This window comes from Apteryx mantelli, chromosome 7 (genome assembly GCF_036417845.1).
Source record: "Apteryx mantelli isolate bAptMan1 chromosome 7, bAptMan1.hap1, whole genome shotgun sequence".
In the NCBI taxonomy this organism is placed as follows: Eukaryota; Metazoa; Chordata; class Aves; order Apterygiformes; family Apterygidae; genus Apteryx; species Apteryx mantelli.
This window is the reverse complement of record NC_089984.1, coordinates 29865502-29886423: the sequence shown is the minus strand read 5'-3', so window position 1 is coordinate 29886423 and position 20922 is coordinate 29865502. Positions and strand designations below refer to the sequence as shown.

The window sequence follows — 20922 nt, the reverse complement described above, 5'->3', positions numbered from 1 at the left end:
CTGAGTAGTTTTAACGCGACCCAGCCAGCCGGGAGCCCTGCTCCGACTCCAGCGCAGGGTTCGCGGGAGCTGGGTGCCAGCCGGGAAGGGCTGTGCCGCGGCGGGGCCCTCCTCCCCAGCGCAGGGATCAGCCGGCGTCCGGAGGGGACAGCACGGCTTCGTAAACACCGGCTAGCAACGCAGCGCCGGACCACCGGCATGGAAGGGCCTGCCGAGGCGAAGCGGGAGCGGCAATCCGGCATCCGCAGGCACAGCAGCCCTCCGCCTCCCGCGCCGGCTGATTTCCAATTGCCCTAGATACGACCTGCTGATTAAAGGTAGCGCTTTGGGTTGGCGCTTTTGGGATTGCTGCTGCCGTGACGGAAGAGAAGAGGAGGGGTTGGCTGGCCGGCCGGCGTGCTGCTGGTGGCCGTGCCAGGCTGGGGCGGCTGGAAAGCTTGGAAGAGGAAGCAAGCGCAGGCCTGAACCTGGCAGCTCCTGCCCCACGGGGAGGAGCCGCAGGAGCCTCCGAGGACGAAAGGGCTCTGGCTGCGCGGGGGCCCTAGAGAAATGATTACCTGCCCGTGTTTCCAAACCAGCTTCCACCTAGGGTAAAGGCCGACTAAAGGGAAAGGCATGCACTAATAGGAGGGTAAAGGGGAAGCCCGGTGAGCCAGGCCGGTTTGCCACGCGGGGAGCGAAGGGCCGCGGCGCGTTGGGGGAGAAAGGAGACGCAGAGCAGCATCGCAGAACCAGCTCGGTGACCCTGCTGCAACGCCGCCGCGTACGGCGTTACCTCGCAGAGCGGGGGGGCGCTTATCAGCCGTTGGGAGCAGCTTTTCCTAGTCACGGGCTGGTTACCGGCCCTCTGCCTCCCTGTCCTCGCGAGGGGCTCGAACGCAGGGCCCCTGTTAGCGTCCTCGCAGCTCCCTCCTCTCTCCCCCCTGGAAGTGTTTTCTGCCCTTTCTCCCTGCCAAGATTTGCCGGGGAGGCGGCAGGGCCCCGTGTCGAGAGCTCGGCATGCAGAGCCAGTTAAATCGGCCCCCGGCTCGGATCGGCTCGGATCGAGCTGGCCCGCTTTGCCCGACTCGTGCAGACGATCCGGCAGTGCTGTCGGTGGGACTCAGGGCTGCAGGATGGGGCCGCCCAAGCCGGTGATGCCGGCTTCGCGTGCGTGGGGAGCCCGGGCCCGCGAGTGGGAAGCGGGATTACGGCGCGCCTGGGCCTCGCTCCTCCCCGCCGACGGGTCTGTGGTTTTGCTCGGCTCCAGACGCTTTTTGCTCTTGAGTAACTCGAGAAGCAGCAGCAATTTTGCAGGAAAATGAGGCGAGCTGGGGACTGCCCCTGGTCCCCAGGGAAGCGCTGCTCCGGGCTCCTGCGAGACGCGGCCCCCCGCCCCCCTCCGGCGCCTCCTTCCCAGGCTCCTGCTCCGCCGGGACCCACGGCCCCGTCTGCCCCCTGCCCACAGCCCCACTGCCCCCTGTCCCCCGCACCCAGCCCCCCGGGCCCCGCTCCCCGGCGCGGCGCTGTGCTGCGCGGTGCTGCGCTGCGCTGCGCGCGGCCGCCAGGTGTCGCCGCGGTGCGGTGCGGCGCTGCGTTGCGCGGCGCTGAGCAGGGCGGCGCGGGCCGGCGGCGGCGGCGGGGCCGCGCACAGCCGAGCTGCGCCGGGCGCCTCAGCCCGCGCCGCCCCGTGCAGCGCCGAGCCGCGCCGAGCCGAGCCGAGCCGCGCCGAGCCGCGCCAGGCCGAGCCGCGCCGCGCAGCGCCGAGCCAGGCCGAGCCGAGCCGCGCCGAGCCGCCCCACGCCGCACCGAGCCGCGCCGCACCGCCCGCACCTGCCGGGCCGCCGCGCCGAGCCGCGTCGCAGGCGAGTGGTGGGAGCAGCGAGCGGGGAGGGCGGCTGCGGCGTGCGGGGCTGGGGCTGGGGCTGCAGGCAGCGCTTGGGGGGCTGGGGCTGCGGTGCGGGGTCTCGGTGCGGGTCCAGGTGCGGTCCAGGGGCAGCGTCTGCGTGCTGGGTCTCGGTGTGGGTCCAGAAGCGGGGTCTGGGTGCTGGGTCTGGTTGTGGGTCCAGGGGCAGGGTTTGGTTGTTGGATCTGGGTGCTGGGTCCAGGGACAGGGTCTGGGTGCTGGGTTCAGGGGCAGGATCTGGGTGCTGGGTCCAGAGGTAGGGTTTGGGTGTTGGATCTGGGTGCTGGGTTCAGGGGCAGGATCTGGGTGCTGGGTTCAGGGGCAGGATCTGGGTGCTGGGTTCAGGGGCAGGGTCTGGGTGCTGGGTTCAGGGGCAGGATCTGGGTGCTGGGTCCAGAGGTAGGGTTTGGGTGTTGGATCTGGGTGCTGGGTTCAGGGGCAGGGTCTGGGTGCTGGGTTCAGGGGCAGGATCTGGGTGCTGGGTCCAGAGGTAGGGTTTGGGTGTTGGATCTGGGTGCTGGGTTCAGGGGCAGGATCTGGGTGCTGGGTTCAGGGAAGGAGGAGCAGGATCTGACCCACTGTGGTCCAAGTCCAGGAGAGCTTGGCCTGGGGCTCTCCCACGGGTCCAGTGCGTGGGGAGCAGGTCGTCGGGTGCCACTGCGCCGTGGGGGGCTGGCGTGCCGGGGACGGGGTTTGGGGATCGGGGTGTAGCCAGGGCGGTGTGGCACCTGGAGAGGACTTGGGGAGCAGGGCTGTGGGGCAGGGGCTGGGATGCCGGGGGCTGGTGGGTTGGGGGAAACTGGGGGGCAGAGCTTTTGGAGGCAGCTTGGAGAGGGGGCCTGGGGGGGTTGCTGGTGGTGAGGATTTGGGGATACAGGCTGGAGCGGAGGTAGTGGCATGCAGGGTCTGGGTGGCATGGTGGGGTAGTGGCCGTACTGAGCAACAGCTCTTGGGGTGGGGGCTGGAGACAAGCCCCCCCGTTGCCTGTAGCAGGTCCGGGGGATCGTGGGTCCAAGGGGACGGGCAGTGCAGGCGGTGTGCGGGGAGGGCTACCTGGGGGGCGCCTGGGCTCTCAGCCGGCTCGGACAAAATCCTGACCCGCTGCAGATGATGCCGTGCGATTCCCTGCCTCCCACCCCTTCCCCTCGGGACGCTGGGGGCCGTGCGGACGGGGAGCCGAGGCTCGTCCGAGCTGCCGCTCCGGGGGGCTCAGCTCCTCGGGGGGGCTGGGGGGCCCCTGAACGGAGGTGAGCTGGGGGCTTGGCTATTTTAGGGTAGAGCCGCATCTATCCGTCAGTGTGAGGGACCTGTGGTGCCACCAGGCAGGACGGAGGTTTGGGGCTCCCCTCGCCCTCCCCACCGGTACCTGCGACAGGCACGGCCTTCAAAACCATGAGCTCGATGGGGGGGGGGGGAGGAACCACGAAAAAGGATGTTCTGGTGCCAAAAACATAGTCTCGGAAGACAAAAGAGGCCGCCCAAAATGGATGAGGAGTGCAGATTCCCCCAGAGGCAGGGAAATTATTAATAACAGCGAGGCCGTCTTCCGTGCCGGCTGGTCTGCCGCCACGAGCGGCGTTCGCTGCTCTTCCCCCCCGGCCCCGGCTGCCAGGGAAGGCTCCTGGACGGGGGCTAACCGCGCGTCCCCGTGCGCGGGCGCCTGCCTAAAACCGGGGCGCGCTTGGGTCCGGGCTGGACGAGCGGGCCGGCGTTGCGCGTCTCGGCTTCGCGCGGTCGCCCTCGGCTTGGCACGGGACAAGGGGCAGCGTGCCGCGATCCGTATCTGGACTCCAGAGTTGTTTTTGTGTTGCAACCAGCTGGCAGCGGGGGGGGGTGTGGGGGGAAAACCAACCTTTTTGGCTTCGGCGCATGAGGGCTTTGTGCCGCACGCCTCTCCTTCGCTTCCCCCTCCCTCTCCAGCACCCGCTCGGACCTTTCACCGCTTTCCCGGCAGGAAGGCGGCGAGCTCTCGGAGCTGGGAGGTGGTTTCAGTGCATTCGGCAGGTTGGAGGCTGGGCAGAGCCGGCCAGGTGCGCTCGGCGGAGGGGGGCCGCTGCCACCGCGGGAGCGAACCGAAAACCGGCCCGGCTCCGGGTCCGATGTCTTCCCGGGAAGCCGCTCGTGCGACCCGGCAGTTCGCAGGGAGCCGGCTGGGATGGCGAAAGCACCCGCCGGGGCACCTGCTGCCTCTCGGCGTGACCATCCCTGTGGTTTATTTATTTATTATTATTTTTATTTTTTTTTAACTTTCCCCTGCTGTAAAAGCCCCCCCGCGTGCCCAAACGTTTTGCATGACCGCCCCGCACGTTTTACGAGGGCCTGGGCCCTGCCGCGACACGGGCGCTGCAAAACTCGCCCGCGTGCGAATCTGCAGCCCCAGCCGCCGCCGCCTCCCCTCTGCCCGGGGCCTCCGCAGCCGGGCCGGGCCGCTGGGAGCAGCGTAAAGCCGAGGCTTTCAGGCACTTTTATTACCGACCGGTGCACGGGCTGGAAAGCAGCAGGTTTTGTTCTGGCTTGCGCTTTTCTTTTTTAATTTTTGTTAATTCAAAGCTCCCTACCAGATACCGCCCCGTTTCTCCGTCCCTAATGGAGTTAAGGAGAGCTCTGATTTTCCTGTTGCAAAGCCAAGCCTATGCAAATAAAGTTGGGGTCTGATTTTTCATGCAGCCAAGCCGTGTTTATACAGATAATTTTGGGAAAGGCAGAATGCTCTGCCAGGGCTCGGGTTTCGGGGTTTCACGGCGGGTGCAAATCTTGTACTGCGCAGTTTTGAATGCTAAGTGGAAAAGAACATCAAATTAGATTTGACCCCAAAGTTGAAGTTTAGTTGGAGGGAAACAGAAGAAAACAAGATCGTTAAAGCTGGAACCAATAAAAATGTTCCCATCATCTGTTTTTGCTGGACTTTTGAAAAGAAAACAGTTTATCTTTCGAATAAATAAAATGGAGAGGGACAGGCTGGTGGTTCAAAGCCCCGAGTTCAAAGAAGGCGAGCTTGGTTTAACTCCCGGGATTGCCACAGCTTCCGATGTGACCCGAAGCCGTTCAGGCTTCCCGGGACTCAGTTTCCCTTCGGTAACGGCGCTTCTCTGCCAGGCCATGGCGGAGAAACCCTTCCCGCGGGCAGGAGCCCGGTGCGCCGCTGGTGGGAACCACGGGCACTGCCAGGAAACGGCTTTGAAACTCAAACCTGGCGTCAGAAGGAAACTGGAAGAGAAACCCGCTCCGAGCAAACCCCGAGGTTAATTCCATGTCGCGCATTGTGGAGGCCCAGTGAAATGGGACAAAGTGCAGCGGCGGGGGCGAGCGAGCCGCTCGGAACTGGCCAGAGCTCCCCGAAATCCGCGCGAGGATGTGCCGGCGACGGGGCTCGCAGAGGTCCCTTTAAACTTAGGGTTGGGGTGGTTTTGTTTTTTTCTCCCCCCCCCTTTTCTTTTTTTCTTTTTAATTGTTCCTGGGAGTTTAATTCCAAAATTATTCTCCCGCTTCTGCTGCAGGAAGCTGCACTTAACCACAAGCCCTTTTAAGGCTGCAGAGGGAAAGCGAGGGGCGGCGAGCGGCTCCGTGGTGGCGGTGAGGACGCGGGTGCAGGGACACGGCTTAAACTCCCTGTTACCCCTCGCCTGGGGCTGGGGGGCACGGGGAGGTTTTCCGGGAGCAGGGTAGGACGGGAACAGCTCTGGCCCGGCCAGGAGAGAGCAGAGGGCAGGAGGAGGGTCACCACTAATTTAGCCCCAATTCCCCTCCGCTTGCCTTCAGGAGGCTTTCCAAACTCTTGGGATGGGCTTCGAAACCTGCTGGTTTCCCCCGGGAAGCCGGGGATGGAGGCTTGGTGTTGGGGGAGCAGAGGGGCGAATCTGTAGGAAATTGGGTGTTGTTGGTTTTGTTGCTCGCGGGGCGGCTCGTCTTTGGGGGGACGTTTAGGCGCCGGGCCCTGGGGGGCGCACGTAGGCCCGGGTCGCCCCGTGGAAAGGCCCGCGTCCCAAACTGCCCCTCGTTCCCCCCTCGCCCGTCGCTCTGCTCCTTCTGCGCCTCGGCGCCGCCTCCCGCTGCCTCTTCCCCCCCTCGTGACGTTCGCAGGATCCCGGCTCGGCACGCTCCTCTGCCGGATGCGCTGGGCTCTGCCAGCAGCCGGATGAAGGGCCGTGCCGTGCCGTGCCGTGCCAGGGAAGCGCCGAGCCTGTTCCCACGGTCTGCCGGGCCCCGGCAGCCGGCGGCTCTGCAGCCCGAGCCCCGGGGTGGGCGCCCTCGCCGCCCTCCCCAAACCAGCCGGCTCGCGCCTCGCCCGGGGCGCCGATGGTTTCGGAGACCCCGGAGGGTGGCTGTCCCCTCCCCGCCTCCCCTCCTCGGCGCCCCGCATCCAAAATCTGGGCGAAGCGGGGATGTCTGAGCTGCCTGCATCGCCAAAGCCTCCGGGCAGCTCAGCTGAAGTGCCTCAGCGTTGAGCTGGATTTTTGTTTAAAAAAAGCTGCTAGAAATAAACCGCGCTCGCTCGGAGAGGAGCATCCAGGTCACTCTGTTCGTCCTCAGCCCCTCCCTCCCCTTTCGCCATCGCCCAGGCTGATCGCAAGTCCCCTTCACCCGAAGGAGTTTTTGGCAAGTTAGCATTTTTCCTGCCGTTGTTGACAAAAATCCAGGTTTGTTGAGAAACTTCCATCCGGCGAAGTGCACCAGCGCCAGCCCGGTCCCGCGACAGTCCCCCTCCCGGGAGCGAATTCCTGGCCAAGGTCACAGCGTGTTCCCTTGGCCGGGAAACGCGGCTCGTCCCGGGCTCTCCCGCCTCGCGGGGCGCCGGCACCCTCGGGTCCCCGGCCCTGCTGCAGCCCGGGCCTCGCTCGGGCGGCCGTCCGGCAGCGCCGCCTCCGCGGCCAGGCACAAATCTGGTCGACGGCTCGTCTTTTCCCGTATTGCGCTCGCTCCTTCCCGCACCTGCAGCCAGGCGGCTAAAATGCATCCGTTGCTTTTCTTGCTTTTCTTTTTTTTTTGCACCGTGGTTGCTCTGCAGATGAGCGATTTGTGCAGGACTCGGTGCAATTGCAAGAGCAGCCCGCAGGAAATCACTAGTTGCAGAGGCAGCGCCGGGCCGGGGGGAACCTCGGCTCAGCCGGTGGGGAAGTTGCGGCAGCGGGAGCCGGAGGGCGTCGCGTGCCTCCGTTCGCCCGTGTGGGTAAAGCGAAGGAGGTCGCACGCGGTTTTGAATGCCTGGGTTGTGCCGCCTGGAAAAAGGAAAGAATTAAAGACGTCGTCTGCTGTTGCCTCCTGCTGCCCTCGTCTGAATTTTGTTAAAGCTGTTGTGCAACCCCCGATCCAGCGAAGACCGCGCGTAAGGCCGGCGCGTTGCCGTGCCTCTGCCGGGGGGCCGGCACCGCTCCTTTGCGGGAATGCAAGGTGTAAAGCGGGAGCGTCAGGCCCCGCTCTGCAAACCTCTCTCCGGCCGTGCGCGGCAATTATAATTCCTTGAAACGCCGTGGCGATTCTCGTTTCGCATACGGCGCCCGCCGCAGACGCCGCGTCTGGTGCGCGCTGGCTTTGTTAAGGAGCCCTCGAGTGGCATTTCATTAGCCTGCCCTGGCGTGAGTTTGTTTTTATTTCTGAAGTGTTTCGCCCGTGCGGCGGACGGGGCCGTCACGCGAGCAGGGACGGACGCTCGGCGCCGTCCGGAGAAGAGATGATTTCGCCCGGCGTCTTGTTTCGTTCTACCGCGTTCCCTTAAAATTGCAAAGCGAAGATCGCTTTCCGAAACGGCGGCCGAGGAAGCAGCCGCGCCGCGTGCGAGAAGACGTCTCCCCCCCACACACACACACCGCCCTGCCCTGTGCCTCAGTTTCCCCGCTCGGCTTGCGGGAAGAGCGGGTCCGCGGGGCGGGAGCCGAGGCCGGGGCCATCCCGCAGGGCGCTGGGGGCCGCACGGGAGCCGCGGGCGTCCGCAGGGGCCTTGCCAGCCCGCTGGTGGGAACGGCTCCAAGCCCGCACGAGCCGTAAACTACTCGCGGCTCCTCTCCAGGTCGCTGACACGGGAGGGGTATCTTTTATTTTCTTTTTTTGGCCTGATCTCTTATCTTTCGGCTTAGAGGAAAGGTGAAGGATTCAATAGCAATTAGAGCATCTCGTAGCGCCTGTGGCAGGCCGGCGTTAACCCTTGCCATCCCGGGCACTCGCTTGCTTTCTCCTGCGCCGGCGGGTTTGCTAGGAGCAGAGATTGCCATCAACGTCGCGAGATACCTGCCGACGACGTGTCCGGGCGCTGGCAGCCCCGCGGGAGCGCTGGCCGCGGCGGCGCGGAGGGGACGGGTGTTCGGGTGGCGATTTTGAGCTAGGCCAAAGATGGTTTCAACACCCTGCTGCTCTTTCTCTGCCTCCCAGGGTTAAAAAAATAAAAAAAATAATAAAAAAAATACACCGGCGAGGAGCAGCCCTTCCCTTCGAGTAAAACATTAACTGGCTCTTGCAGCTAACTGATTAGTTGTCCTTTAGGACAAAGTTGCATCTGATCTCGGGCAAAGGAGCCTTTGGAAACGGCTGTCGTTGCTCCTCTGGAAGCAGGAGGAAGGCGCAGCCCCGGCGGCAGCGGGGGCTGATCCCGAAGGCGGCTCCCGCGGCCCCTGCCCTGCCCGCCCGCCCCGCGCAGCCCTTACGCTTTATTTATTTTATTTTTACTTATTTATTTTTTTTTCGGCGCTGGCTCCGTGCTCGCGCTGGTTAAATTTTAGACCGAGGGCGGCTCGCCGCACGGCGTTTGCTTTGCGATAAAGGCCGGCGCTGCCCGGCGGGCCCGTTCGCCTCCTTGCCCTGGCCGTGGGCGGCAAGCAAAGTTCAGGGATCGTTTGCCCCCGCCGGAGGTGAACCGAGCGTGCGCGCCCGCCCGCGGGAACGTGCTGCCGCGGGGCAAACCCGCCGTGCCCCCCCCAGGACAGGCTGCCCGCCGGGGCCGGAGACCCCCTGGGGAAAAAGGGGGGGGTTTCGCTGCAGCGAGACGCAGCCTCTCGTTTCGCCTCCCGCTCGCCCTGAAAGCCCTTCTGCCTTTCGCTTGGTTTGGTTCTGAGCTCCCCTCTGCCGAGGCCTGGCGAGGTATTTGCTTTAGGGAAACCGGCTGCAGCCAGCGTGTTTGAACAGCTTTTCCGAAGGGCTGGGTGTTTGGTTTATATAGATATATAAAAAAAAAAAAAAACCCTAAGCAAACACGTCAGTGCTAGCTGCTTCACGGGGAGGTCTCCTGGTCAGAGTTACCCGACCGTCTCGTTCCTCGTTAGCGCCTTCAAAATTAACTGGCTGCTTTTCCTGCAGCGGCTATCGCTGTGCCGGGCGTCAGGCGATGCGGCCGAGAGGAGACGGGGGGGTTATTCCCGCGGCAGACGCCGAGAAGCGAAAGCGGGCACTGAGAAGAAACAGGCGGGATTTACGGCGCGGCGATGGCCACTAACGGCCCCCTTCTCCGGGCTGGGCTCCCTTTCGGCAAGCGGGAGCTGGGGGCAGGATGGCGGTGGCTTCTTGGGCTGGCTCCGTGGTGCGGATGCCCCTGCCCCTGCCCTGGCCGCGCTTTTCCCCGCGGCCATCCGGAGGGATGCTGCGCGGTACCCGCGGCCCGGAGCCCCCGCGGCGGCGATGCTCATCCCGTCTCCCGCCGCGTGTGCATGAGCGAGGAGCCGTGATTCACCGGCGGCCCCTTCTCTCCCAGCGACTCTCCCCGCGGAGCTTTGATCTCGCTGGGACGTGCCGCTGCCTGCCTCGCTCCGCCACGGCTGAGCTGGCGGCTCCCCTCGGGCGCCGGGCCGCCGCTAAAAATCGTGCACAAGCGGCGGGCGATGGGGACCGGCGATAGCCGGCCGCGCCGGCAGGCCGCCTTGCTTAATGGGCTCCGGGCACGGTGGTTTTACGCCTCCCGCTGAAGCGGGGGGGTCGTCGGCGTGCTTGGATTAGGCGGGATTTGCAGGGGTAGATCGGATCGCCGGCTGTTTAGGTGGTTTTGGCCGGGGTTTGCTTCCTGGCTGGAACCGGATCCGAGGTGGATGCTAAACTTCAAGGCAGCTTTGATGAAAGAGAAACTGAAATCTAGTGGAAAAACACTGGGGGTGGGGGAAAAAAACCCACCATTCTCCCTGGAAAGGACTTGATGAAGATGCCAAACGGCTCCTGTATCGGTTTTCCGTTGTGCCGTGTTGCTGCCTGCTTTCCGCTTGGGCTCGCGGTCCGAAACGTCCTGCCCCCGCGCCTCCGTCCTCAAGGGGCTCCTGGTTTTGGGGGAGGAGGGGGGGAGCTCTGGGGACAAGTGTCTCAAAGCTATGTGCCCTCCCCAAAAAAACGTGGGGCGCTTGCAGCGCGCGGGCTCCGCGGCAGGGCTCAAGGCGTGAGTCGCGCCGGGGACGGGAGGCCGCGGCATGCGGCTCCTTGCGGATGCTCTGCCGAGGAAGGAGCCTGTTTCGCCGGGGCCTGCGGGAGGCGAACGGGAAACAGAAAACACCTGGGCTCTTGCAGCGGCGGCGAGGCGAGGAGAGCTGTTCTCCACATGTTTGGGGTTTCCCTTTCTTTCCTGCCTGGCTTCTCGCTTCCTGAAGGGGCTGCAGGGCTTTTGGCTTGGCTGGACGTGTATCAGTCCCAGCTGGGTGCTTTCAGGGAAGGAGCGGAGCCCTTCGGCTCATCCCGTCCTGCAGCAGGCACCCCTGGGGAGCGGGATTCGGGTTACCGAAATGCTGGTTCCCCAGCCCCGCTCAGCCCGGCAGACTCGGGCGCTCTTTCCCATCCACGCTTCTCGGGTGGGATGCAATGGAAAGCCTCTCAGCAGCCCGGGAAGAATAGCTCCTTTCTTCTCCCTTTCCTTCCCCCGACCGCGCGGCGCTTTTGGGGGACCGTGACCGATTGTCTCTGCTAAAGCGTGTCCGTGGGACAGGAGGAGCCGGGCGAGGCAATGGCCCGGAGCAAAGGAAGGAGCAGGCAGGGGGCTGGGTTTGGCAGCACGGGGCGGGGGGCCGCCGCGGCAGGCAGGCGAGCGGCGACCTGCGCCCCCAAAGGAGCAGCACCCCGGGGTGGGTCCTGCCTGCACCTCTCCTCCCGGCGCCGGGGAGGACGATGCTCCGCTCCGCTCCGCTCTGGCCGAGCTGTGCGGCACCAGGGTCGGCGCCGAGATGCAGGCAGCAGCGGCGCGTGCCGGGGCGCACCTCCTGCACGCCCGGGGGGGTGTCGGCCCCCGGCGCCGCGGGGACGGGATTTCGGCCCCGGGGCATCTCTGTTCCTCTGCCGAGCAGCCGCAGGGGTTACGCAGGCGGCCGAGGCGGGAGCGCTTGCGCGGCGCAGAGCAATTAACCGCGAGCGCTCCCAGCGCGGCGCTAACCGCGGCGCCTTTACGTGTTTCAGCGTCACGCGTAGAAACCCTGGGAGAAGGGGGCTAAATCGAGGTGTTATTCGTGTCGCCTCTTCTGGAAACGTCTCTGCCCGGACGCCGCTCGCGTGACATTTAGGGAGGCGGATGGAGAGGGCAGAACGAACGCGGGGTCGCTCTTCCCTGAAGAGCAACCGAAGCCCGTCGCCTTGCGGTGCGTGGGGGGAGCGGGGCGTCCGACCTGGTGCTCTGCGTTTCAGGGGCGCTCGGCGGCCGGACCGGTCCCGGGGAGCTGGTGAGCCCGTCCCCAGGACCCGCTTCCCCAGCCCGGCGGCCGCCCTCGCCAGGGGCCGGGGAAGATGAGCAGCGGCACCGCCCAGCTCCTGGCGGCCCTCTTCGTGGCAGCGGTGATGGGCTACCCGTCACGGCGCTCGGCCACCGATCTGGACGCCACCCCCAGGACGACGGTCACCTTTGACGGTAAGAGCATGTGCCGGGTGTCCTCTCTTTTTCCCCATGAGGGTGGGAATGGGAGAGGTGGTGGCATCTCCATCCTTGAAGGTTTTCAAGACCTGACTGGCTCGGTGCTGCCCCTGCTTCAAGCAGGACTGGGTGTCCGCGAGCCGGGGTAGCCCTGCGGCGGGGACGTCCCCAGCGGGCAGGCACGGGGCACAGCCCGGCGTCTGCGGGACAGTTGAGCCCAGGCGTCCGGGAAGTGCCCGGAGGGGCTGCTTTGCAATGGGGGAAGCTCACCTGCCAGCGCCAGGTGCTCTTGGCCGGTCCCTTGGGGCAGAGCCGGTCCACCAGGGATGGTGGGGTGCTGGCCCAAGAGAAGGGCTGCTGGGAATCTCCAAGCAAGTCAGGAGGAAAAACCCACCTTGAATGTCGTCTTTCCCTCTTTTTGGACTTATCTGAAAAAGATGGGACAGTTTTAAAGAGTTAGGTCTTTAAAAGTTAGGTCTTAACTGGCCACTGCTTCTCCTCCATGGCAGAGGAGGAGGGTGGACTGCTCCAAAGGGATGGTTGTGACTCCGTACGGATGTGCCAGGTGGTGATAGCATGGAGGCAGGAGGAAACACAGCGTAAAAGATGCCGGTGCCTGCAGCTGAGGTGCCCATGGGCTTTGCTTTCTGGCCAGGCATCCAAGTGCCAGTGCAGTTGGGACGCATGGGGCAGCGCCACAGGCTTGATGGGGGTGCATGGGCCTTAGTGGTGGCAAGTGAGACTTGGGGTCTTTCCTGCAAGGTATTTGGTGCATCGTGACTGTGTTTAGCCTTCATCAGCCTAAGCATTGCCTGGAGCACAGGATGGGGGACTGACCATGGTGGGGAGGCTATGGGGTGGCCTCCAGTCACTTGAGCTCCAGAAATTGGAGCCTGTCTGGCTGTCTTGTGTTGGGTGCCCAGAGCTGATGTGCCCTGAGCCCCCTGAGTGGGATGGATGGGTGGGGAATGGCCCTGCTGGGCCTGCCCAGCCTGGTGGCATCTCTCTGACAGCAAGAGGGGGACAAGGGCACAAGGACAAGTGCATGCACGGGGTGCACCTTGGCTAGTCCCCAGCACCTCACCGTCAGCCTGGGCATTGGGCCTGGGCATCCATCCATCATGGTTTTAATAGTCTTCAGTAAGTTTCCTTCCGTGATTTTGCCTAACTGTCTTTGGTTGAGTTCTTGGTCTCCAGCATCTCCTGTGGCAGCAAGCCCTACAGTGTGGTTGTGCCTCAGGCGGCCGAGCGGCTTCTCCAGCCTTGCTATTTAAGCCCAACAGCCCGGTCTGGCTGTGCCGTTGCCTCAGCAGAGCTGGGCAGTACCATCCCCTCGCCGTCCCCTCTGTGCTGCCCCGTTGCAGAGGTGCTGCATCCCCTGCGAGCTGCGGAGGCTGCATCCGGGCACATGCTTGGGGCCGAGGGTTGTTCGGGAGGGAGCAGTCAGCTTGGTTGGTGCAGATGGGTTGAGAGAGGGGATGGAAGATCTGGCAGGGGATTCCCAGCTTCGCCCCTCGTGTTTTCCCTTCCGCTTCCCTTTCCCTTCCCATGGTTTGAAGCTGGAGGAGCAGCCCGTGGGGGCTGGGAGCCAAGCGGATCTTGCAGCCCGTCCGCGGGCAGGCGGCTCTACGGGAAGCCACGCGGCCTTTCCGGCCTCAGCGGTTGATGGGAGATGGTCACCACTTGCAGGAGGAGGAGGAGGAGGAGGATCCTTCTCCCCCCAGGCGATGCCGCCTTTGGCTCCAGCTCTCCCTCCCCCGGAGCCGAGGAGGAGTAATTCCCTCCTGAGGAGGGACAGGTCTGCAAGGAGGCTCACGTGCTCCGAGGCGGAAATTTGGGGTGACTTTGGCCCTGAGAGAAGGCGCAGCGTGACGGCAGGTCCAGGCAGCCCCCGCTCCCTCTCCTTGTGGCGGGGTCTGGGGTCAGGCAGAGGGAGAGGTTTTGCTGCTGGTGAGTTTTGCTGTTGATTTCTAAGGCAGGGAGCAGGTGGGGACGGAGGACACGGTGACCGCGGGGCGTTAAGCTGGGTGGGGGTGTTGCTGGGCAGAGCTTTCAGGTGAGCCGCGACGAGCCGCCCCCTTTCACTGCAGTTTTGGTTCAGGTTTTTGCATCCTTCCCTTTGGGCTGGCTGGGTTCGTTCGAGACCTCGCTCTGCCCAGAGGGTCCCTGCGGGCTTGTTTTCGCTTCCTCTAGCAGTTTGCTAAGCAGCCTGGTGGGTCCTTACTGGACATGGATGCTCGCAGCTCCGGAGTCTGGGCTGCGGCTTTAATTAACGGGGAGAGTTTTCCACTGTGAGCCCGAAAGCAATTAGTGTCTTCTGCCTCCTACCAAACCTTCCCTGCTTGCTTCGCTCCTGCCGTAGCTGCTGGCACCCAGCGCCGTCTGGCCGATGACGCTTGGCGCGTACCTCCTCAGCGCCCTGCAAACATTTGTTGGTCTTCCTGGCTCGGGCTGGGGTCTGGGGTGAGACCTCCTAGACCCCGGTAAAAGCCGTCTTATTTCCGGCGGGGGAAAACCAAACCCGAGCAAACAGTCTTTGGCGTATTTTACAGGAGAAGCAGCTCGGTTTCTCACCGTGCTGCTGTTTTCTCTCTTACCCAGACCTCCGCTATGGAGCGTGAAGTGTTTGCTAACACCCCAGCGAGCACTTTCAGTAGAGGTTCAGGGAGGAGAACAGATGTGTTTGGAGAGAAAACAGGAAGGAAAGCGAGCCTGCTGCTGCACGCTTTGCAGAGAAAACCGCTTTGAGCCTTTCCCCCCAGAAGAGGTTTTCATTTTCAGGCCCGCTCCCCGCCTGGGGAGCACGGTCCTCTCTGCCCAAGGACGGATGCTCCATCCGGACGCTGGCGTCCTGCCGCCCCAGCCGGGCTGAGCCCTCGCGTGCCGCAGCGAGGGCCGGCCTCAGCCCTGCCCTCTCCTTCCCCGCGCAGAGCTCTCCGGCGTGCGGCGCTTCAGCACCCGCACCCTCAACTACACCACGCTGCTGCTGGAGGACGAGCGCAGCGTCCTCTACGTGGGCGCCCGGGGGGCCATCTTCGCCCTCAACTCCAGCGACGTGGCGGACGGCTCCCACCGGATGGTGAGCGGGGGCCTTGCCCGTCCCCCAGCCCGTCCCCGTGTCTCCTTGCACCTGCCTTGCTCTTCTCCCCCGGCCTCTGCCCCTTTCCCCGGTGCTGGTGGCCCCGGGCTGCCGCTGCGCCATCTCCTCCCAGTCCTCGAGCTGGGAGCCGGCGTGGGATGAGCCGCCCCCCGCCACCCCCACGGCAAGAGGGCCCGAAGGCGTTCGACCCTGCGGCCTGGCATTCCCGGAGCCGCCGGCGACGCGCGGATCGTGCAGGCTTGGGGCCGCCCAGGAGGCTGATTGCGATGCAGGGAAAGGGCTGATGCTTTGGGTTAATTAAGCCTCTCCAAATCCCGTTGCCCCGAGCTCGTGGTCTCCCACCACGAAACTCAGTCCCCCTCGTGGAGGGGGGCCGGCGGCATTCGGGGAGCGACAGCCCCTCTTCCCGCTGCAGATCCACTGGGAAGCGTCTCCGGAGAAGCAGCTGGACTGTCTGCAGAAGGGCAAAAACAACAAGGTAGAGCCGGCCGCGGGGCGCCGGGCGAGGAGGGGCCGCGGCGCTCGGCCCCGGCGGTAACGCTCGTGTCCCCCCCCCCCAACCCCGCAGACCGAGTGCTTCAACCACGTGCGGTTTCTGCAGCGGCTGAACAGCACCCACCTGTACGCCTGCGGGACGTACGCCTTCCACCCGCTCTGCACCTCCATCGTGAGTGCGCGGGGCCCCGCGGTCGCCGAGCCCTCCGCCTCTCCTGCCGCCCCCAAACCGCCCCCCCGCGCCGCGTCCGCCCTCGCGCTGCGCGGAAAAGCTCGGCGAAGCACCCGCGGAGCGTCGGACCCGCTGCTCGGGGCGTCCCGGCCGCTCGGGCAGCGCTGGGGCTTCGGTGCCGTTTCGCCGCCGCGCGCCCCACGGGGAGGACGAGCGACCCCGGGCGCCGGGAGAGGCAGGGCTGGGGCAGCGGGCGCCCGGGGTGCAGCCGCCGTGACGCGGGCGGACGTCTGGGCGTCCCCACCCCGGCCCTGGGAGCGTGTCGGACTCTGACCCCGGAGCAGGGGATCGGGGCCGTGCCGGGAGGAGCGCAGGATCGCCAGGGCTGGGACGTGCCGGCGCGGAGGTGCGCCAGCCGCGCCGCCTCCTCCGTGTCCCCGAGGGCGTCAGTGACCCAGCGTGTCCCCGGGCTGGTGGGTCACAAGACCCCTTCCCAAAGCAGTCCTTGGCCCCATCTCCATCAAGTCCCCTTGGGGACTGGCTGGTGGCCGTGGCGAGCGTGCTGGTGATGGCGACGGGTGCTGGGGCTGACGCAGCCGTCCCTCCCCGGGGACTTCCTGGGCCAGCCCAAGGGTCCCCCCGCGGGGCCGTGACTCACGGCAGGACACCGTGTCCCTCGGCAGCGAGACTTTAACCCCCGCGTGGCGGCTGCCCTTCGCCCACATCCCTCCTGGGGCCGGGGAGGTGACGGGGCCCAGGAGAGCTGTGCGCCCTCGCGGGGGTCCTGCGGCCGGCCGTGCCCGTGCTCCCTGCCCGTTCCCGCTGCCGTGCAGCCCGCCTGGTTTTGCTCCCGCTGCCCGGGGCCGTCGCGCGCCCTGGGAGTCGCGCTCAGGAGCATCATTATTCGGGGCACTTTGAACTGCAAACCCCAAAGAAAACAGTTCCCGCGGTGACACGGACGTCACCTGGGACCCGGGGAGCCAGGCATGGACTTGCTGGGGAGTTGCACGGGGAGAGCAAAGCCGGGGCAGGTGATGGGGCCTCCTGGCTCACCGGGTCCCCTCCTGGCTCACCGGGTCCCCTCCTGGCTAACCGTCCCCTCCTGGCTCACTGGGTCCCCTCCTGGCTCACCGGGTCCCCTCCTGGCTCACCGTGTCCCCTGCCCCCCCAGGACGCCGACAGGTTCACGTTACCATCCCACTTCGAGGAAGGCAAGGAGAAATGCCCGTACGACCCCTCCCGCGGCTACACCGGTCTCATCGTGGGTAAGCGGCACCTTCTCCAAGCCTGGTGGTGACATCTGGGATGCCACCGGCCCTGTCCCTGTCCCCCCGTGCTCCCTCGGGGGCACCCCAGCTTGCGGGGGGCTGCAGCCCCGTAGCAAACCGGGGCCTGCTCTTTCCTCCTCCTCCCCCCGGGGCACGTGGACGCCGGCTGCTTTCGGGTGGTCCGTGCTGTCCCCGTGGCACGCGGGCCAGGGCCGCGCTCACGGGTCTCTGCCCTGCCCAGACGGCGGCTTGTACACGGCCACGCGCTACGAGTTTCGGAGCCTCCCCGACATCAGGAGGAACCTGCACCAGCGGCCGCTGAAGACCGAGGAGTCCCCGTTGCACTGGCTGAACGGTGAGCCATCCCCGTCCCCCCTGGGACTGGCGTCGTGGGCCCTGGGGCGGGTGGTGGGGCGCAGCCCATTGCCCGGGGCAGAGGCGGTCGGAGCGTCCCGGGGTGTCCTGGGCTTGTCCCGCCTGGTCCACCGCGAGGGGAAACTGAGGCAGGAGGGACCTGGGCACAGGCCCCCGCTGCAGGTCTCCAACCTTTGTCTCGGCGTCCCCCAGACGCCGAGTTCGTGGCCTCCGTGCTGGTCCGCGAGAGCCGGGACAGCCCCGTGGGTGACGACGACAAAATCTACTACTTCTTCACGGAGCGGGCCGGCGAGGAGACCACGTCCTTCTTCGACAAGAGCCAGGCGGCCCGGGTGGCCAGGGTGGCCCGCGTGTGCAAGGTAGGGATGCTCCTGGCCGCGGGGAGCGAAGCACCGGCACCGGGCACTGTGTTGCACCTCGGGGGAAACTGAGGCACTGAGGCACGGGCAGAACAGGATGCATGTCCCAAGGGAAAACTACAGCTTGGCTCATTTCATCCCTCCTGCTCCGGCTTAACTCGGTCTCCAGCTCTCAGCCCTGGTCCTTTCCTGCTCCTGTGGGGTTGCGGGAGCTCGCTCTCCGGGGAAGCCCCCGGCGCGGGCATCCTCCTGCGTGACGTGGGGCTGGCAAACAGCCCTGGGGGGCGAAGCACTGTGAGCCCTCCCTGCTGGACCCCGGCCCCGGGGATGGGTGCTCCCCCTCCGTCAGCCGCTCGCCAGGTGCTGTGGGAAGAGCTGCGCGCAGCACGGTGGTGGGACACAGAGGGGGGACCGGCTCCGGCCACCAGCGAACGGCCCCTCTCTGCCCTTGCAGAGCGACCTGGGCGGGAAGAAGATCCTGCAGCGCAAGTGGACGTCCTTCATGAAAGCCCGCCTGGTCTGCTACATGCCCTACTACGAGGTGCTGCGCAGCGTGTGCAGCCTGGACGGGGGCGGCTGGCCCAGCACCGTCTTCTACGCCGCCTTCACCCTCTCGGCCCAGTGGTGAGCGGGGCTGGGGTGGCCGCGGGGCTGGTGTCCTGGCGAGGGGTGGCCTTTCCCGGTGCGACTGGTGTCTGCGCCAACGCTGATGACGCTCTCCCTGGCTAATGAGGAGCCGTCTCTCCGCAGACCCCGACACCTCGTGGGTATTTATAGCACTGGCCTACGTGGGAGCAGAGACTGGGGGTGAGGGATGGTTTCTAAGCTCAGCTGTCGTCCCTGCGGCGGTGCAGGCGGCGCAAGGACTTGACTAAAGCCCTCGCTGCAGCTCTGGAGCGGGGTGTTGCTGGGATGGGGTGGAGAAGAGCAGGTGATGGAGGGAAATGCTGGATCCTCCGGACTTCGCCCCCGCCAGTCCACGGGACTCCCCACTGCAGGATGCGTCCCCACTGCAAGTTTGCACAGGGACACTGGAGAAGTTTGTGGAGATGCGTGGGATACTGGATGCGCAGACGGGGACTGTGGCGGTGCATTAAGGGTAGATATGGTTTGTGTCTCATGCCGCGCTCTGTCCCCCAGGAGGACCATGGAGGCCTCGGCCGTGTGCCGCTACAGCATCTCCGAGGTGCAGCGAGCCTTCGAGGGCCCCTACATGGAGTACCAGGACTCGGCTCGCAAGTGGTCCCGCTACGACGGCACGGTGCCCGAGCCCCGGCCCGGCTCCGTGAGTGCCCGGGGACGCAGGGCGGGAGGGCGAGGGCGCGCGGCAGCCCTGTCCCACCTGATCCGTGTCTCCCCCGGGCAGTGCATCACGGACCACTCCCGCAGGAAGGGCTACAACTCCTCGCAGGACCTGCCCAACAGCGTGCTGGACTTCGTGAAGCTGCACCCCCTCATGTTCGAGGAGGTGAAGCCGGCCGGCGGGGAGCCGCTGCTGGTGAAGAAGAACGTGGCCTACAGCCGGCTGGCGGTGGACAGGGTGCGGGCCCTCGACGGGCGCTCCTACGACGTGCTCTTCATGGGGACGGGTGAGCATGGGCCGAGTTTGCAGGGTCTCTGCTCAGCGCGGTGCCGGGGCGAGGCTGCGCTCCTTCCTCACCCCGTTCTGCCCTCCAGGAGACGGCTGGATCCACAAAGCCGTGGTGCTGGGCTCCGGCGTTCACATCATTGAGGAGGTGCAAGTGTTCAGGGACCCCCAGCCCGTGGAGACCCTGGTGATCTCCCGCACCCAGGTGAGGGGCAGCTGAAGCGGGGGGGGGGGGGGGATGGGGACACGTCCGGGGCCCGTGTGTTGCCCAGATGCATGGGGCAAAGAGCCCAACGGAGCGGCGGTGGGAGCAGCTGCCCCACTGGAGACGCCAGCACCGGTCTGAATTGGGGCCCCTGCCCTGCGCTCCCCCACTGTGGGAGGGCTGCGCCGTGGGGCAGGGCTCAGCGCTGGGCTAGAAGGCGTCCGGGTGCCCCACGGCCCGGCCACTCTCGCGCTGGGGCGGAGGGCGATGCCATGAGCCGGCCCTTTGCCCCCCCCAGAGGAGCCTGTACGTGGGGGCGGCCAGCGGGATCCTGCAGGTGCCCCTGGCCACCTGCGCCCGCTACGCCTCGTGCTACGACTGCGTCCTGGCCCGCGACCCCTACTGCGCCTGGGACGGCCGGGCCTGCCGGGAGACGGCCTCGGCGGACAGGTAGGGCCCCGGGGACCCTGCGCAGCGCCCGGGGCAGCTGGAGGCTGGGGCTGGCCGCGGGGCGCGCGTCCGGCGCGCCGCTGACGCCCCCCCGTCCCGCAGCACGGTGCTGGTGCAGGACATGCAGCACGGCAACGAGGGATGCCGGAACAGCACCGCGCGGGGTGAGTCTGCGCCTCCCTGGGGTGAGTCCGCACCTCCCCGGGGCCGCGGGGTGCTGCGCCGGCCTCCGACCCTCGGGGTCGATGGCCTCCTTTCGGGGCGGCGCTGCCCCCCGCCCCGGCGCGCGGTGCGATGCCGTCTCTTCCTGCAGTCTTCCCGCCGCGGAAGAACCGGATGGTGCTGCGGGGCGACGACGTGCTGCTGCCCTGCGACCAGCGCTCCAACCTGGCGCGGGCCGTGTGGCTGCTGAACGGCACGGAGGCGCCGGGCGCGGGGCAGGACCGCCTGCGCGTCGGGGTGGACGGGCTGCTGGTGATGGACACGCTGCCCGAGCACAGCGGCGAGTACCGCTGCTATGGCGAGGAGCGCGGGCTCCGGACGCTGCTGGCCGCCTACAACCTCACCGTGCTGCCCGAGCTGCCCCGTGCCAGCGCCACGCCGCCACCTCGGCCCCCCGCCGCCAGCCAGGCGGCCGGCGACATGAAGGTCGTCTACGTCTCTGCCATCACCATCCTGGTGGGGCTGTGCGTGGTGCTCAGCGCCGTCCTGCTCTATGTGTCCTGCCTGCAGAAGCGCAAGGGCAAGTACATCCTGGGGGAGCCCCGGCCCTCCAGCGTGGAGCTCCAGACCGTCTCGGCCAACTGCCTCCGCAAAGGCCGCGGCAGCAAGGAGGAGGAGGAGGACGACGAAGACGAGGACGGGCTCGCCTACCCCGACGGCTGCTTGCAGATCATCCCCGGCGAGGCCCCCACGGCGGCGGTGTCCCCGGCCAAGGAGCCGCCGGCCGCGGCGCCCCCGCCGCCCCCGCCGCTGCCCTCCGAGCTCACCAACGGCGTGGGCGCCCTGCCCAACATGCTGCGCAAGATGAACGGCAACAGCTACATGCTGCTGCAGCAGCAGGAGGAGCCGCTGGCCTCGCCGCTGTACAGCGCCTCCTTCACCGAGGAGCTCAGCAAAATCCTGGAGAAGCGGAAACACACGCAGCTGGTGGAGAAGCTGGACGAGAGCTCCGTGTAGGGGCTGGGGGGGCCCCGGCATCTCCGGGCCCCCGGGACCCTCCTGCCCTC

The 20922-nt window shown here is 66.3% G+C and overlaps 1 protein-coding gene across 2 annotated transcripts; it reads left to right on the top strand.

Moving 5' to 3' along the window:
* Positions 1–1787: 1787 nt before the first annotated feature.
* Positions 1788–20922, top strand: SEMA4G (semaphorin 4G). Of its 2 annotated transcripts, none has more exons than XM_067300169.1 (15): positions 1788–1844; positions 11459–11678; positions 14612–14760; positions 15197–15259; positions 15350–15448; positions 16620–16713; positions 16958–17071; positions 17284–17450; positions 17905–18074; positions 18591–18735; positions 18817–19039; positions 19128–19243; positions 19542–19693; positions 19796–19857; positions 20007–20922. In XM_067300169.1, exons 2-15 carry the CDS (start codon positions 11558–11560, stop codon positions 20870–20872), a joined length of 2541 nt encoding a protein of 846 aa, XP_067156270.1. In that variant the 5' UTR covers positions 1788–1844; positions 11459–11557; the 3' UTR covers positions 20873–20922. The 2 variants fall into 2 exon arrangements, with proteins under 2 accessions (XP_067156270.1, XP_067156269.1); XM_067300168.1 differs by having other exon boundaries at positions 19796–19878.